The sequence below is a fragment of the Micromesistius poutassou genome, assembly GCF_964030765.1.
Source record: "Micromesistius poutassou genome assembly, chromosome: 20".
In the NCBI taxonomy this organism is placed as follows: domain Eukaryota; kingdom Metazoa; phylum Chordata; class Actinopteri; order Gadiformes; family Gadidae; genus Micromesistius; species Micromesistius poutassou.
Genome location: NC_140290.1, coordinates 14745964 through 14763304, shown reverse-complemented (window position 1 = coordinate 14763304; position 17341 = coordinate 14745964). Strand labels below are relative to the sequence as shown.

The 17341-nt window shown below is 52.3% G+C and overlaps 1 protein-coding gene across 6 annotated transcripts; it reads left to right on the top strand.

The window, feature by feature from the left end:
• The first annotated feature begins 45 nt into the window (after positions 1-45).
• Positions 46-17281, top strand: glcci1a (glucocorticoid induced 1a). 6 transcript variants are annotated; one of them, XM_084485004.1, is made up of 8 exons: positions 46-773; positions 6289-6440; positions 9417-9506; positions 13329-13520; positions 13645-13800; positions 15071-15290; positions 16000-16126; positions 16789-17281. In XM_084485004.1, the coding sequence occupies exons 1-8, from the start codon at positions 413-415 to the stop codon at positions 17078-17080; spliced, it is 1590 nt and encodes a 529-aa protein (XP_084341130.1). In that variant the 5' UTR covers positions 46-412; the 3' UTR covers positions 17081-17281. The 6 variants fall into 6 exon arrangements, with proteins under 6 accessions (XP_084341130.1, XP_084341127.1, XP_084341132.1 ...); XM_084485001.1 differs by having other exon boundaries at positions 16786-17277; XM_084485006.1 differs by having other exon boundaries at positions 13332-13520; positions 16789-17276.
• Positions 17282-17341: the final 60 nt, after the last annotated feature.

The window sequence follows — 17341 nt, the reverse complement described above, 5'->3', positions numbered from 1 at the left end:
CCCTCTTCCATAAATGTAGGGTCAAGGCTCTGGTAGGATCCGAGGGTTCGAGTAACAAAGGAACAAGTTTATAATGCGGTCGTTTACTCACTCCGAGGCTGGAACCAGGGTTTTAACAGCACATGGAAGTTGTTGGAAGTTTTAGTTTTTAGCAAAGTAAAATAGTAAGTCTTAAAGTAACTTTCTGGGACTCGTTGAGACCGCCAACATGTAGCAGACCACTTCACCGCTGCTGACTGGTGAACTAAACAAGCCTGCCAGAAGTTGGATCTTTCTTCTTTTTTATCATTGTATACCGAGAGTTCAAAGGGGAACAAACGAATAAGGAAGTAGTCAAACATCCTAGAGAATCTTCAAACATTTCCCACTACTTCTGTCAACTGGAGCAGTGTTCAATCTGTGGTTAATAACAATGTCAGCATCAGCCTCCTCCTCCGCGGGACCGCCGCGGGGCAAGGCCGGCGGGGACGCGGCCCCTCCGACCCCCTCGGCCGGCAGCGGCAGCGCCGCGCACCGCCCGCTGCAGCCCCTCCGCGCCACGGTTCCGTTCCAGCTTTTGCATGGAAACCAGCAGAGCCCGACCCGCTCTCCCTCCTCCTCCTCCGCCTCCTCCGCACTCGGTAACAACGGCGGATCAGCGACGTGCTCCAGTCCCACCAGCCCGACCCCACTGCTGCTTGCGAGCCCGGGAGGAAGCGGCTCGGAGGGCAGGCTGGTGGCCCGACAGAGGCTCTCTCCGCCCGACAGGAGCTCGCCGGAGCCCGTCTCCAAAGGTAACGACGTGACGTGAGGTCATCGGTTCGCTTCCCATCCCTGCTGCTCGGATAGCTCGGTGACTAGCAGGCTAGCTGTCTAAGTGGGTCAGATCATTGGTGGAGGAGCCGGGGGGATGTTGCGGGACACCAAAGAATGAACAACAACAACAACAACAACAACAACAGAGAACCGATCATCAAACCTGTCATATATCGATAAGGTATTGATCATTTCATAATGGAGTTTTTTTTTTTTATGATTTGGGTGATACGATTATGGTGTTGCGTTGGGCAAAAGGTTGCCATTAAACTAAATCGCAAACACATCATGGAATAGCTCGAAGCAGAAGTGTATATTTGTGATGATGTAATGTTTGAGGTCGTGGTTAAAGAGGTCTCTATAGATGCGATCATTCATTTGAGGAAATGGATGGCCGTGATGATGCGGCTCCTGCTGCGCAGCAGTCCTCACACGAACCCCTCGGTGTTCATCCGAAACATCCATCGGCCGTGAGCTTCTCCCGAGTGCTAGTTCTATATAAAATGTATTCTGATGTTTAATGTCCGCCTGCTAAAGGCTAAAGGGGAAGCGTGATGGGGTGACATGTCCCTTGCCCATGGCAGCACAGGGGCCTAGCTGACGCCTTCCCAGACATAAACACAACAGCCGTGCTGCTAGCTGTTGCACACTTGCACGAATACAGCAGAGCTTCATGCAGAAATGAAAGAATTAGCAACAGAAAATAACCTGGTTAACGTCAGACACGATGACGCCAAAGCTTTGTGTTTCGCTTTGTGACGGCAGATGCACATGTCTACTGTCTCAAATATGCATTTGTTTAAGCACACTGTATCTTGTAATTGCCCAATAAATAAACCAAACCACTTTTCAGCTATGCATGCTTTATAGGACGCAGCGCTGCAGCCTCCTCGGGTTTCAGTGGGGAAGCATCCAATACACACGTAGTACACTGGGTGTTTAAAATGTCAAAAAACATGTCACGCAGTGACCTGCACACCGCCACAATAACTGAGTAAAGAAAGTAAACGAAATGACCCAAGTCAGTGTGGCAGCACGTATTGCATGTATTAAGCTAATTGTAAAGCCCATGCATTACAACACTGGATTCCTATGAGTTGACGTCACACTTGCTATTACTATGGAATGGAAATCAGTGCTTCCTATGTTATGTGACGCAGAGAAAGAGTTGTCAAATGGTAACTGCTAGTCTCTTCCGTTTCCATGTCTGTTCTAATGGCGTCCCCGGCCGGGGCCCAGGCCCCACCATCGGGCCGGGGGGGGGGGGGGGGGGCAGTAAAATTCTGTCGTCATGGCTACAGTGTTCTTTAGGCGTGTGGCCGCCGGTGGAGCTGGCCGACGTGGATTCCACACTGGGAGGGGTTTCGAACGGGTGCATTAGTGTCAGTCTGGTATGAAGGTTGAGAATGAAAGTTCAACCTTCGTCTCCTGGAGATAAGTAACAAGCGGTGGGACCGGTCTGTTTATTAAAACAACACTCGGCTCGGCTCGGCTCGGCTATACGCACCGCCACTCCTCCACCCAACTGAATCTGCCTGTGAACTCCCACCAACAGCTGTCGCTATCTACATGTATACGAGCGCTGAATGGGCCCGTGTCTGATGGCCATTTTGTGGTCTTGGGCCTGTAAATCCTAGAATCCTTTTGAAACCCGTGGGCCTTGGTGAGTCAGTGGGGCGATTATACAGCGGGTTGGCCGGCGCTGTGTTCTCTTGTGCACGCCCCTCCTTGCCTTGCACGATGGGGGTGATGCTGTCATTTGTTGCTAGGTCTCTCAACGTGTCCTAAACATCTTTTCTATCCATAACCCTGGGACTGTAGTAGGCTTCCATTCAGGACTTCATTTAGGCGGTGCAACGTAGCACTGTGTGTGTGTGTGTGTGTGTGTGTGTGTGTGTGTGTGTGTGTGTGTGTGTGTGTGTGTGTGTGTGTGTGTGTGTGTGTGTGTTTTTAGTTACCCTACACAGGAGCAAAGGACCATGCAATCTAGACAGCCAATGACAGGAAGTCATTGGCTTGTTTTCATTTCAGCCATTCGACCGAGCCAGAGTTGGGGGGGGAGGGGGGGGGGGTCACGGGTGGTTCAACATAGGGCTCTCGAGTCGATGGACTCTTTAATCAGTACCCCCGGCCAGACAGGAAGTCATGCTGGAAAAGGGACCCCTGGTCTTTTGGAGGACTGTTAACAAGCTACGACATTCTGTTTCATGAAGGAAAGGCCCTGCATCATTAAATGTCAAATATCTATTTCAAAATATATATCCAACACTTTTGATGTCCATCATAACAAAATGGACAAAAAAGTCACCTCAGCAGATCCTTCTTCTAGAATCAAAATGCTATTTTGTTTATTACACATTTTGAAAATCAATGTGGTTAAATTGCACCTAAAAATCAATGCGTTCAAAGTGTTAGTCAGTGTTAGTCATGAGCAGAGTCTCAGTCACGATTCCAGCTATCACTCATTTAACCAGCTACGTTTCTAGGGTAACCAACACATTGGGCCTTTCTTCATCGCAGTGGTCCTCCACCAATGGCCTCATAAACGAGGCCCTACGCTGTAGTGCAGGAACACGTGTTGTGTGGAGCCTACCTTGGCCCCGGTGCTACTAACTCGCCCTCACTGCTGCTTGTACGAGGGAGGCTTCCCTTGTGTCTGTGGGGAGGCTCACGCTCAGCCAGCATTTAGAGTACGCTGTCGGTGCGTTCTGTTGCCATAGCAGTACCTCTCTCTCCTGGTTTATGGGGCAGACAAACCCTGAACCGGCCTCGCATAAGACCAGAATAGACCGATGTGCAGTCTCTGGCCTTTACACCTTTTTGTGTTTGCCACGTCTTTGACACACGTCCCAATTGGCTCTTGTGAATCAGCAGGAAGGTTCTGTATTTTGAAAGATATTTTTTATGCCTTCTATGGCCAGTGGAGTAGAGAGAGGGAACCGGAAACGTGACAAGAGAAAGAGGGAAGGAATGACTATGTGTATCGAATGGAACCGTGGTTGCTCAAGGCTTTGCACATGTGGTGAGCATGTCAGTGGCGAGGGTTCAGCATTGGTGCCCTTTTGTTACAGCAGGTTTCAAAGAAGACCTTGAATCAGAATCCTCCATCCTTGTTTTTCGGCATTCTGGCTGGTAGATCGGTGTCACCCAAAGTAGTACCCATTGTTTCAGTGCCACAGTGTAATACGGCGATACCTGTAACTTAGCACAACTTGTTGTTTCTCTGGGCTACACACACCAGATCAGACTCGATATGGTACCAAGGCCTTATCTTGAACCTTCTGAAACTAAAACACACACACACGCAAACGACCACACTCACGCGAGCGGTGTGTGGGAAACCAATTCTGGCAGACAATATCACAATGCACGAATCACAAGTCGAGACGTACAGTATCTTGCATGGAAATACTACACCGTAATGACACATCCCATATAGACAGTGGATTGTACGTACAGAGGGTTTTGCTGGAATTGATGTGAATCATGGATTGAATACCTTGACTGCAGTTCTGATAATCACACCTAACATCACCTTACTTACCCTAACATGAGGGGCTGGGAAATGGCTAATGGCCACGGCCTAATTGCTGTTAGCTGAGTTGGCTTACAAGCCGGCCCCACAGAGAGTTGCGTAGCCTCTGATGTGCTCAGCCTCTTCACTCTCCAGATGCTGCCACCAGTCCCAAGGCTATCGTATGGATATTCTTTAGTTTTTTTTGCATTAGGGTTCAAAAACAAAAAGAGCAGCTTTTTTGTTTAGTGTTTTTACCCTCAAGGGGCGATTCTGGAACGTTCTGTAGAGGACCCAAGTGCCCTCGTTTGCCTCCCAGTCCGCTTTTCCACTCTTTCCTCGCTCTCTCTTTCCTCTCTCTCTCTCTCTCTCTCTTTCCTCTCTCCTCTTCCTCTTTCCAGCAGGGGTGGAAGTGGTGCCACACTAGCTAGCACAGGAGGCCCATTAAGGACAGACGTAGACCTGCCAAGAGACTTACAAGAAGATGAGGAGGGGTGGGAACATCGCCGTCTCTAGCCAAGGCCAACGACGACGTGAAGCAATAAGCGGTCCCTTTATGAACCGGGGCGATCGTACCGCACCGCGTGCGCACGCGTCTTGATTCACGAACACGTGATTTACAGGGCAGCGCCGTGAGGACAAACACAATACCTCGAGCCAATGTTTGCTTCTCCTTATGGCGAGGGGGCGTAGAGCTGCCCTCTCTGTGCAAAAAGGTTTTGGTGGAAAAAAAATAAATAAATAAGAAGCTGCCATTCATCGGGTTTGCTCCGCTAGGCTGAGCTCGGGACACAAGCGGTCAGGCCGGGTCCGCTAGGGGCCAGAGGCCGGAGACCCTCGCCGTCTAAAATAAATCCATCCCAGGACCCCCAGCGGAGGTGGGCTGGTGCCCCCCGCCCCCCCTTTTCTGTGAATGGTCCCATCGTCGTATCGGAACAGGTAGTTCTCCATGAAGTGGACTAAAGCTACTGGGCTGCCCTGCGGGAGAAGCAGCATTGATGTTTTGGCAATACCATATCGTGTGTGTGTGTGTGTGTGTGTGTGTGTGTGTGTGTGTGTGTGTGTGTGTGTGTGTGTGTGTGTGTGTGTGTGTGTGTGTGTGTGTGTGTGTGTGTGTGTGTGTGTGTGTGTGTGTGTGTGTGTCTCTCTCTCCCACTGAATTTCCAACTGTTGACCTTTAACACTTGGTTATTTCTGGCCTAGGGTAAACCGAGGTTATTGACCCCTTGATGATCTGAATGAATGTTTAATAGCACTATGTTTGACATTTTGCTTTGCATTGACAACCTGACTCTGTACTGCTTTACAATATATAGAACAATATATAGATGTGTTTCTCCAGCGCTTTGCATTGAGTGTTTACATATGCAAAACATCCAATATTGCAGCTCTTGCAAAAACAAAAGCCCAGTCATCATGTTGATACTGGGGCCAGTTGTATCGTGATCAGATGTCAATTGTGCAATATCTGCTTTGCTGGATCAATATTTATTACTTAATGGGGTTAATCCAGTACACAGTGCGGTTGGCATAATGATCGTACTACCGCAGCTATTGCCGAATACTGAACCCTGTTCGGTACATTCACACTTTCACACATTCACAATCAGATATCGCAGGCTCCACCCACACCACAGCATGGTTAGCAGGACGTTCTCACACAGTCAAGAGTATCTCATTGGCTTCTGATGACGGTGGGAACTCCTCATCTCTGTGTCTCCTCATCTCTGTCTCCTCTCCTCATCTCTGTCTCCTCATCTCTGTCTCCTCTCTCCGTCTCCTCATCTCTGCGTCTCCTCATTGTGTCTCCTCATCTCTCTGTGTCTCCTCGTTGTGTCTCCTCATCTCTGTGTCTCCTCATCTCTGTCTCCTCATCTCTCTGTGTCTCCTCATTGTGTCTCCTCATGCCTCTGTGTCTCCTCGTTGTGTCTCCTCATCTCTCTCCGCCTCCTTATCTCTGCGTCTCTCCCTCCCTGCAGCTGAGCGGCCAAAGGCCCAGCAGGTGAGGAGTGTGGGAGCCATCAGGCGGACCTCCTCTCTGGGCACCATCACCGGGCCCTACCTCACCGGCCAGTGGCCTCGGGACCCCCACCTGCACCACCCGTCCTGTATGAAAGATAAATCCACACAGGTGACCTCCCCCCTAACCTCCCATGCACAAACACAAACACAAACACACACGCACACACACACACACACTTCTGTAACAAAGTCCAGGGTGAAATGTTAGCATGCGCTAGTTAAACCAATAAAAAACATATTTATTCACCCTTTCTTTTGAAACATCTAGTGACGTCTCCACAGCGCCTCATCTCAGTTGTGGGTACTGGTTCCCACAACGAGCGGGCTGAATAACGTGCGTCAGTGGTGAGGCTGGCTGGAGGGAGGGAGAGAGAGCAGCCAGTGAGCGCCGCTGTAGCCAGTGTAGATGTGATACTCCATGGCCGGAGGTACGGGCCCGTGTCCCAGCCGTCACGTGGCCCTCTGCAGCAGCTGGCACAGCCGCCCGCCCGCCGGGCAAATGAGGAACTCGGGAAGCAGAAGTCGCCGGCTTCGTCTTGTCTGAACTGAAATGTCTCCCAGTTTATTTCAAGACAACATCCTGTCTCTTGCTTTGCTATCATAACCTCTGGCTATGCACACGGCGTTATAGCCTGCTGACAGTACTGTTCATGTTGGGCAAGACATGTTAAGTACAAAAGAACCCCCAACATTATGGGGGCCAATCTCTCTTGTCTGTACTTTGGTTCTTTATTGATTTATTGACACGCCTTTGATATGAAGGGCGGGGCGAGGAGTCTGCGTCGAGCTATTTCAGTGAGAAGACAGAGGTTTTTGGCTCCAAGTAAAAAGAGAACACATGTACGCTGCTTAGAAGAGCATCAAGAAACAACTCCAATGCTCAATCAGAGCGCTAGACTAGATTAGACCAGTGGAAAGGCTGGGTGCGGTGCATCATGCTGCAGACCCGAGCTGCCCTAACGCTCAGAGGGGTCACCACAGCCCAGGGGGGGGGGGGGTCTCTGGGTGGCTACAGGAGAACCAGAGGACAGGAGGCCAGGTTGGTTCTGCCCTGCGCCCCCCATAGATTAGACCTATTCTTTAGAAGTAGTAATAGTGATGTTGTTTCAACCGCAGCTGGAGTCACTGGATGTTAGATGCTGTGTCTGTACGATGTGTGTGAGTGGCACATTGACAACATTAATAATGACTCGTGATTCATATTTGATGAGGTCTATATTTGAAATGGTCCTGGTCGTGTTAAAGGCCCCCGCCTCAGACGTCAGGGCTCCTCTACAGACCTCTGAAGAATAAGTCCCGCCTCCGAGGCTCCCGGTTCCCTCGGTCAAATGTCTATGGGGAATAACATGGGGTTTATGAATGATCAATAGACCAATAGACCTCTGAAGAATAAGTCCCGCCTCGGAGGCGGGACTTATTCTCCTCTCCTCTATTGGTCAGGCCTGTCAGAGCTCCTCTATTGGTCAGGCCTGTCAGAGCTCCTCTATTGGTCAGGCCTGTCAGCCCAGCAGGAAGAGGGTCAATCCTCCGTGTGTTCACACCTCTCCCTCTTGGCCCGCTTTGCATATTGGCCCACAGAGTTGCTTTTTTTTTTTTTTTCCCCACCCGGGTATTTTCCACCGCTGAGCCCTTTCCAAGACTTTGCCTTCCAGATTTAGTGTGGCCCTGAGGGCCCCAGGGAGGCCCCCGGAGGCCCCAGGGCCCGTCCACTGGGACCCCAGATTCACAATGAATTCTTTCTCAAATAAAACAAGTCTGTGTTGGAATAACCCCCGAAACCCCCTCGAGCCACCTCCGTTAGATCTGAGAGAGGGAGAGAGAGAGAGAGAGAGAGGGAGGGGGAGAGAGAGGAGAGAGAGAGAGAGAGAGGGAGAGAGAGAGAAGAGGGAGGAGAGAGAGAGAGAGAGAGAGAGCTGGTAATTGACTTGCTGGAAAAAATGAATAAACAAACGTCCCTTTGAGTCAAGAGCCATTAAGATGAGCACGGCTGAAATTCAATTTTCTCCCTCTGTCAGGCAGGCTACAAACTGGGAGTGTGTGTGTGTGTGTGTGTGTGTGTGTGTGTGTGTGTGTGTGTGTGTGTGTGTGTGTGTGTGTGTGTGTGTGTGTGTGTGTGTGTGTGTGTGTGTGTGTGTGTGTGTGTGTGCTCATTGGTTTGTACTGCAGGAGAGGCAAAGGGATGTAGTGTCATTCACAACCCTCTGTCGCAGAAACCAGCACTGTGTGTGTGTGTGTGGCAGATAACTTCATGGAGCTGCATGGAATTGGCTGCTGTCGGCTTTGTGTCGTCATGCATGTGTGATTGCAGTCACAAAAGGCGTATTGGCTCCTTATCTCACTGTAAACCTTCCATGTGTTTAAGGAGTCTAAAGCTGTCACCGTGGTATTCTGTAGTATGGGATTACCATATCCACTGCTAACCTGAACAGAACCTATCATTATGGTTTGAAGCAGCGGCTATGATGTCCTGGCAGGCTCCTTGGCTGCCCTGACCGTACCAAAACCCTTAGCTAAAGCTACACCACCTCCCGAGTGAACACCTGAAACCAACTATCTAATGCATAAGGTAGTGATCGAACGATAGATCGGCCCATATATATATATATATTTTTTTACATGTATCGGCATCGCCCGATTTTTTTCGCCAGTTTGTATTTTAATTTTTTTGTGTGAATGTGCTGAACAGGCTTCAGTATTCGGCAATAGCTGCGGTAGTATGATCATTATGCCAACCGCACTGTGTAGTGGATTAACCCCATTGCGTAATAAATATTGATCCAGCAAAGCAGATATTGCACAATTGACATCGGATCACGATACGACCGGCCCCAGTATCAACACCATGACTGGGCTTTTGTTTTTGCAAAAGCTGCAATATTGGATGTTTTGCATATGTAAACACTCAATGCAAAGCGCTGGAGAAACACATCTGTGTATTGTTCTATATATTGTAAAGCAGTACAGAGTCAGGTTGTCAATGCAAAGCGAAACGTCAATCATAGTGTTATTAAACGTCCAAACTATTGGCATAATTGGTCCATGCGGTTGATGTCATAGACGTGTGCCCCTGTGCCCTTGTGTTCAGACCCCCGTGTGTTGGATCGAAGAAGTAGAGGAGAAGAGGAACACGCACCAGCGCTCTGCGTCCTGGGGCAGCACGGACCAGCTCAAAGAGGTACGGGACGGCCACGCACGCAACGCAACGCACGCACACGTGCACGCAACGCGCACACACCAATGCACGTGCGCACGTGCGCAGCGCATGTACGCAACGCACGCACACACGCATGCAACGCATGCACGCAACACATGGACAGACGCATGCGCGCACGCAACGCAATGCACGCACGTACGCACGCAATGCACGCACGCACGCACGCACACAGGCAGGCAGGCAGGCAGGAATCCAACACACATGCTATCATTGAACCTGCAATCAAACTTAGGTCATTAAAAGCACTTTCAATTGTTTTATGAGGAATAGCGTGACAGCTGCTGGCCTGAGTCCCACATTCCAGCCATACGGAATGTGTTGGCTTATCCAGATCCCTTAGTTACTTGTGCATCCTACAGCCATGGAACAGCCTGCATCTCCTGCATCTGAGTGACACGATCTCTAGCTCATCTCTTCGCCGGGCTGCCGTTCACAGAGACCGTGGCAGCGGCTCCCTCCGTTTGAGTACGTGTCTCCTGGCCTGACGCTGATGGCAGACAGGCAGACAGACAGGCAGAAAGGCAGACAGGCAGCACGCCGCACAGGGGCTACACCCGGCTGTCTGTTGAGAGGGGAGGTGGTAGATAAGCCTATCTCCACTCCTAACGACCAACTTCCCCTTCTGTGCAACCGGCGTTACGCTGGGCCGCAATCTATGGGCCGCCACAGCCGCCCCCCCCCCCCAGTCACGGCTGATCTGGGGGGCGGGTGGGGATATACATTGGTTGGTTGAACGCATGGTTGTAGCAGCATGGTGTTCAACCCAAGTTTTCCCTGCATTCTGATTGGCCGCTGAGGAACGGGACCGGCCAGATAGGAGAACTCCTCAGAAGCAAGGGGGTCACAACATGACCCCCCCCCCTGCAGTCGGCCACGCGCGTCACGTGACCACACAGCTAATGGCGTTGTGATGCGGTTTCTTCTCCAGTTATCAGCGCCGCGTTCATTCGATCCACTCGTGCACAGCCGTGAACGCGGACCTCTCTCACGAGTCACGACACATCCGGGTTATCCGAGCGTCTGAACGGCACGCCCCGTCGTCACGCCGACGGTCGTCACGGGAGACGGGGCCTCTGGGTGGGCAGCCCTGATGCAGGGCGAGGAGAGGGAGAGTTAATGTGGCGCCGCCGTCTTCCTCTATGTGTGGGTCTATGTGCTGGAGGGTAATCCATCCGCATCGAAGCAGCCCCCCCCCCGGTGACGTCTCCACTCCGCCCTGGTGGACCGACACCAGCGTGTCGAGGTGGATTCTATTTCCTGCCTTCCTTGTGTCCATCTGCATTCCACCAAACAGCTGGGGAGCAGACCACCGAAATGTGATGTGTGTGTGTGTGTGTGTGTGTGTGTTATTGTGACCAAATAAGGATGGGCGACTCCCTGCCTCACCAGACTAGTAAATCCCTGGGAAAAACCTTTTTAATCATGAACTACAGCACTGTGTCTCCTTCTCCGTTAACTGCAGTGTGTTTGGCTGGCTAGCATTCCCCCCCCCGCCTAGACACTTGGCGCAGCCATCCCCAGGCCGTGCATTTCTGCAGAACATCAGACATGCTCCACACTTGGCCTTTTATAACGTGTTTCACGTGTAGAAAATGAAAGCGGCAGCACAAGCAGCTCTGTCAGTGTTGAATCTAAGGGATGTGGTAATTGAGCAGCCCTTCTGGTCCTGTGGTCTTCGTACAGATGATAAACCACAGGCACATGTTGACATGTCAGAGCTTTCCGAGAATCCTCAAATCCAGGAAATCTCCACTGGTTACACTCTGGGTCAATAAATCAAATGGGAAATGATTTTTCGGAACTCGGTCTCACTAAACAGAAAAAGCCAGGCGCTTATAAAAAAAACACAAACACAAATTATTGTAACGTGTTAAACTTGCACCATTGCATTCCTGCGGGGGAAACAACAAAACCAAAGCCCTGACCAGAGAATTTGCTGTGAAATAAAAGGCAACGTTATCCATCTCCGCATCACTCGGCCCGGCGGTACTGCTAACAAACAAACAAAGAAATCCAACCCACGGTCGAGTGCTGCTGCTCACACTGGCGGCACGGAGAGCCTTACTGTCCCCCCCCCCCCCCCCCCAGGCCAGGCAGCTCTCACGCCCCCCCCACCACCCACCGCTGCCCCTGGCGCAGTGGCCCCGGTGGCGGCCCCCCCCCCCCCCACAGGTAGAAACCTGACCAGAGGCCCCGGTTCACCTGTGATGTGTGAGGAGTTGGAAACCAAAGCTGCCCGCTCCACGGTGCCTCAACGGCGGCCCGGCCGGAGAGAGAGGAGGGGATCGCGTGTCGGGGGCCTTTCAGAACGGCCCCTCTGTGATACGTGTGCGTGTGTGTGTGTGGGTGTGTGTGTAGGAACATGTGTGGACATGTCCCAGGCATGTGCATACAAGTTCCCGGGCCGGGGTGTAGAGATTGGGATCCGAGCGCAGGGGGCCGGCGTTCCTCAGAGGGTGATGGGAGTTTCGGCTCTTTTGAGCGAGCCGGATCATTTGGGTCGGCTCACCGACGAGAGCCGGCTCTTTGGGCTCCCAAGCGGCTCTTCATATCACCACTTATACCTTTTATAATTCAGCCAAACGCAGCCCCGTTTTGACTCAGGATTCGTATGTGTAGGCCCTATATCACCTCAATCATTCAGTGCATCCTTTTGTACTGAAGTATTCAAAAAGTAAGAAATTGTTTTCATTGCATTTACAAAAAAAATGGAATGTCTTCTGGGTTATGTTCAGCACCACCCTCCATAGCATCCTGTCTGCCCCCGTCTCCCGGCTCCCAGGGCCAGTCGCCGTCCGGTGCCTATGGGGACCTCCAGTGGCGGCTTTAGCGTATCGCACGTGTTGTCTTATCAGCTGCACCGCATGACAAAAGGTCCTGCAGGAACGTTCAGATCTCGACCGTGACCCTCGTCTCTACCTCACCTCAACGTGATGGAAATATACTGATATGATGTATGATATGATGTGAAAACTATTATTTCAGACTCGGGGTCCATAAATAGCACGAGACAAATACAATCCAAAAATATCAAAAAAGTCAGTTTATATACAAACATTTCAGCCAGTGCACCCTCAAGCTGGAGGTACAGCGAGCATGGCTTGGCGTGGGATTTAAAAGTACCACAATGATACTATTCCCAGGTTCATCCAATCACTGACTTGTGATTACATTATTTATGGTGATCACTGTGTGCCTTAAGCATCAGAAAAGGATGTCCCCGAGCTAATTACAATTAGGCTGTCTGAAATCGGCGGTAATCATGTTTACAGTAGGTCTGATGCCGCTGTAATCACCGTGTCTCCTCTCTCCCTCTGCCCCCTCTCCTCTCTCCCCTCTGCCCCCTCTCCTCTCTCCCTCTGCCCCTCTCCTCTCTCCCTCTGCCCCTCTCCTCTCTCTCCCTCTGCCCCCTGTCCTCTCTCCCCTCTGCCCCCTGTCCTCTCTCCCTCTGCCCTGGTCCTCTCTCCCTCTGCCCCTCTCCTCTCTCCCCTCTGCCCCCTGTCCTCTCTCCCCTCTGCCCCCTCTCCTCTCTCCCCTCTGCCCCCTGTCCTCTCTCCCTCTGCCCCCTCTCCTCTCTCCCCTCTGCCCCTCTCCTCTCTCCCCACTGCCCCCTGTCCTCTCTCCCTCTGCCCCTCTCCTCTCTCCCCTCTGCCCCCTGTCCTCTCTCCCCTCTGCCCCCTGTCCTCTCTCCCCTCTGCCCCTCTCCTCTCTCCCCTCTGCCCCTCTCCTCCCTCCCCTCTGCCCCCTGTCCTCTCTCCTCTCTCCCCACTCCCTTTCATCCAGCAGATAGCCAAGCTAAGGCAGCAGCTGCATCGGAGCAAGCAGAGCGGGCGCCACCACCACCTGCCCCACTTCCCCCACCTCCCCCCGCACAGCAGCAGGGACAGGGACTGCCTCTCGCCCCCGCCCCCGTGCATCACCTACGGCCCCGCCGCCACCACCCTCAGCCCCCTCACCGCCCTCAGCCAGCTGCAGGTACACACACACGCACAACACAACACAACACACACACCTACCTGACACTCCTAGGGGCAACCCCAGTGTGATCCACGACCCCCCCCGGTGTGACGGCCCCCTCTCCTCTGTTCTCCGGCCCCAGCAGCAGGGCCCCATGTCTAAGCCGGCCGCCCTGCCGCTGTCCAGCATCTCGGTGCCCAAGCCGTCCATCTCGCGGGTGCCCAGCAGCATGGAGGGCATCAACCACGAGCTGGAGAAGGTCTTCATCAGGGACCACGGCGACAAGGACGAGCTCAAGGTCAGCACTCCCCTTAGGGTTAGGGTTAGGGTTAGGAGTCAGCGTGCGAGTTTGACTGACTGTGCTGCCTGTCCAATCCTAGCGCTTGAGGCGGGACTTTTTCCGGATTGCTCCTACGAATAACACAGTCGCTGCCTTGGGGCATTTCTCTCAGGTCCGGGTTCACAAGTTCACTTCCTTAAGAACCTAACGGGAACGAAGTCATGCCCCTTAAGGCTCAGCCAATCATGGCCCATCGTCCAGGGGGGCGGGATGACTAATGGAACCTCCCATTGGGTGTATGCTAAGTGACTAGAAATAGTAAATAGTTGACCTTTAGAATGTGTATGCTTTGTTCAGTTTTTATACAAATATTTAACGTACCACCAAAGAAGAACACATGATGTTTTTTTATTTGCTGTAGTTCATACTGCTAGTGAAGCAGCGACTATTGGGAAATCACTTTTCATTTGAAGGGAGAATTGAGATCGACCTCTATTTTGATATGATATTGATATGCTCATGGGATTCTTATTCACAAAAACATGTGGGTGTGTGTGTAGTGCAGAGGAGCAGACATGCAGCAGGATGTTAGTGACGTTAATAATGTTTTGTAGGGATGGGAAGCTGCAGGGACACCATGTGATATTGCCATATCAATTATGTTTGGTTTTCACGGGCAATAAGAAGAAGCATGTTGATGGGGCATTCGATGTGATGCCTTCAGTGATCCATTTTTTTTTTTACTGTTGATGTTTCTGGTTGGGATCGACCGATATGGACTTTTTAGGGTCGATACCGATAAAGATTTTTTTTCATCAGCCTTTTCATCAGCCGATGACTGATACTCCAATACCCATTTTCTTGAGCCGATATTTGGAGCCAGATACTGCTTTTTCTCCCTCAATTTACATCATGAAAATGACACAATGATGATAACAAATGTTACAAGTCTCAATTTAAAAAACTGAAATTTATTGAACTGTCTGTAAATCATGCCGGGAAAAAAAGAATAAAATAATTTTTAAAAGAAATCGGAAAAAAAGAAAAATCAGCCAATGCTGATACACGTATAAAAACGCAAATATCGGCCGATAATATCAGCCGGCCGATGTATCGGTCGATTACTAGTTTCTGGCCTAATGAAGCGAAAGCCATTCCAGGCAGCTGAGGATGCTGAGGTAATATACATACATTTACATCACCCTGACGATGCCAGCATTGATTAGGGCCTCACCTATGGTTCTCCACCCCGCCCCCCCCCCCACCCCCCCCACCACCCCCCCACCAGGCCCTGGAGGTCCCGGACGGCCGGCGCGCCCCCTTCCCCCCGCAGCAGCGCAGCAGCAGCACCCGCAGCGTGGACACCCAGACCCCGTCCTCGGTGCCCGGCCGCTCCAGCAGCTGCTCCAGCCTGTCGCCCTGCCCCTCGCCCGCCACCGCCGGGCCCCCGGGGTCCCACGCCGGCAGCCCCTACTCCACCGACGAGCTGCTGTACGACCGGGACAAAGGTAGGCCCCCCCGCCCCCCCACCCCCCACCCCCCCCCCCCCCCCCCCCCCCCGCCCCCGCCATGTGACCTCCCATCACCGTGGAAACTAGGGGTGAGAAAAAGAATCGATTCCTCGATGCATCGCGATTCTCTCTAGAACGATTCTGTCTCCATGCAGAAAAATTTATAATCGGAAACAAATTTCATTTAAAAAAAATATATATATATATATATATATATATATATATATATATAATTTTTTTATATTTAATTTGTTCGCCTACTGCAGGGCGCTACAGAAAAGTCCTTTCTGCCTGCGGGTTCTCTGCGCAGAGAACAGACTTTTATCCAATACAAAACATTAGATAAGGTGATTCATCTGTTAGATTGTCTTTAACGGTCATCATCACACAAGTAGGCAGAGCCCATGGAGCCGGATCACGTTGTTGTACGTGGCGTGTGTACAGATGTATGTGAGGGTGAACACAGGCTACAGACCTGGGCTACACCACCTGGCAGCACCCAGCCTCTGCCCCCCCCCCCCCCCTCGGGCCACGCAGGTGGGAGAGCGGTCTCTGCTGCCTGTAGGACACGGGGGGGGGGGGCAGGGCGTTAGAGAGGTCACCGCCGTACATGCACAGGTCGAACCTCGACCTCCAGCAGCCCCGTGGATAGTGGATAGTTGAGCGCTCCTCGCGGATCTGATCCATGTCCTCCTCCTCCTCTCAGGTGCCGACAGCGGGAGCAGCTCCCCGCTGCCCAAGTTCGCCTCCTCGCCCAAACCCAACAACAGCTACATGTTCAAGCGGGAGCCGCCCGAGGGCTGTGAGAAGATCAAAGCCTTCGAGGAGACCAGGTATGGCTTCTGGATCACCGTCCGTATCTCTGAGCGCCGCGCCTCATGTCACCGTCTGACGTCTCCCCGAGTGAGTTATAGGGTAGTTTGTAATACATAGTGTCGGCTCCGGTAGCTCTAGGTCCTACCGCATTCTTGGTGTGTGAGGAGGTGTGTAAAAGCCCAAGGGGCCCGGCTGGCAGCCGCGGAGGAACCAGGGAGCCGAGACGTTAAAGTCAATGAGTGGGATGAGGATTGCTAACCGCGAGGGATCGACCGATATGGATTTCTTAGGGCCGATACATATTCTTTTTCATCAGCCTTAGCCGATGACCGATTTTTCTTGAGCCGATATTCGGAGCCAGATACTGCTTTTGTCTCCCTCAATTTACATCATAAAAATGACACAGTGATGATAACAAATGTAACAAGTCTCAATTAAAAAAGTTAACATTTATTGAACTGTCTGTAAATCATGCCGGGAAAAAATAAAATAAAATCGGCGAAAAAATTTGTCCGATGCACGTAAAAAAACGCAAATATCGGCCGATAATATCGGTGGATCACTACTAACCGGGCTATCAGGCATTAGACGGGGGCCCCTCCTCCTGCTGTGTTCAGAGTGTGATCTAAAGAGTGTCCCCCCCCCTCCCCCCCCCCCCCTCCCCGCCGGCCCCCAGCAGCTCCAGGCCGGCGCCGTCCGCCCAGCTCTTCTCCTGCCCCGACAAGAACAAGGTGAACTTCATCTCCACGGGCTCGGCCTTCTGCCCCGTGCGGCTCCTCCCGGGGCCCCTGCACCCGGGGCCCCTGGGCCTGGGCCTGGGCCCCGCCTTCCAGCCCCACGCCGAGGAGGAGGACCCCCGCCACCAGGGGGAGCCAGAGCCCCCCTCCTCCTCCACCCAGCCGGCCGACGCCGCCGACGCCCCGCCCCCCCCCCAGACAGACCCCGCCCCCCCCCACCAGGCGGTCAGTTAAGGAGCCCGAGCAGAGGCTGGCCTCTGCCCCCCCCCCCCGCCACACACACACACACACACACCAGAGATACCCCCCCCCCCCCTCTGCTAGGCAGCTCCTCACATCTTTGCTAAGTCTTAATTATTATTATTGTTTTGCTGTTAAACCCCCCCCCCTAATGAAACTTCCCACCTCACTGCATGACGTGTTGCCATGACGAGCACCCTGCGGGGGCCGGGGGGGGGGGGGGGGGGGGGGCTCAGCGGACACATGACCAGGGGA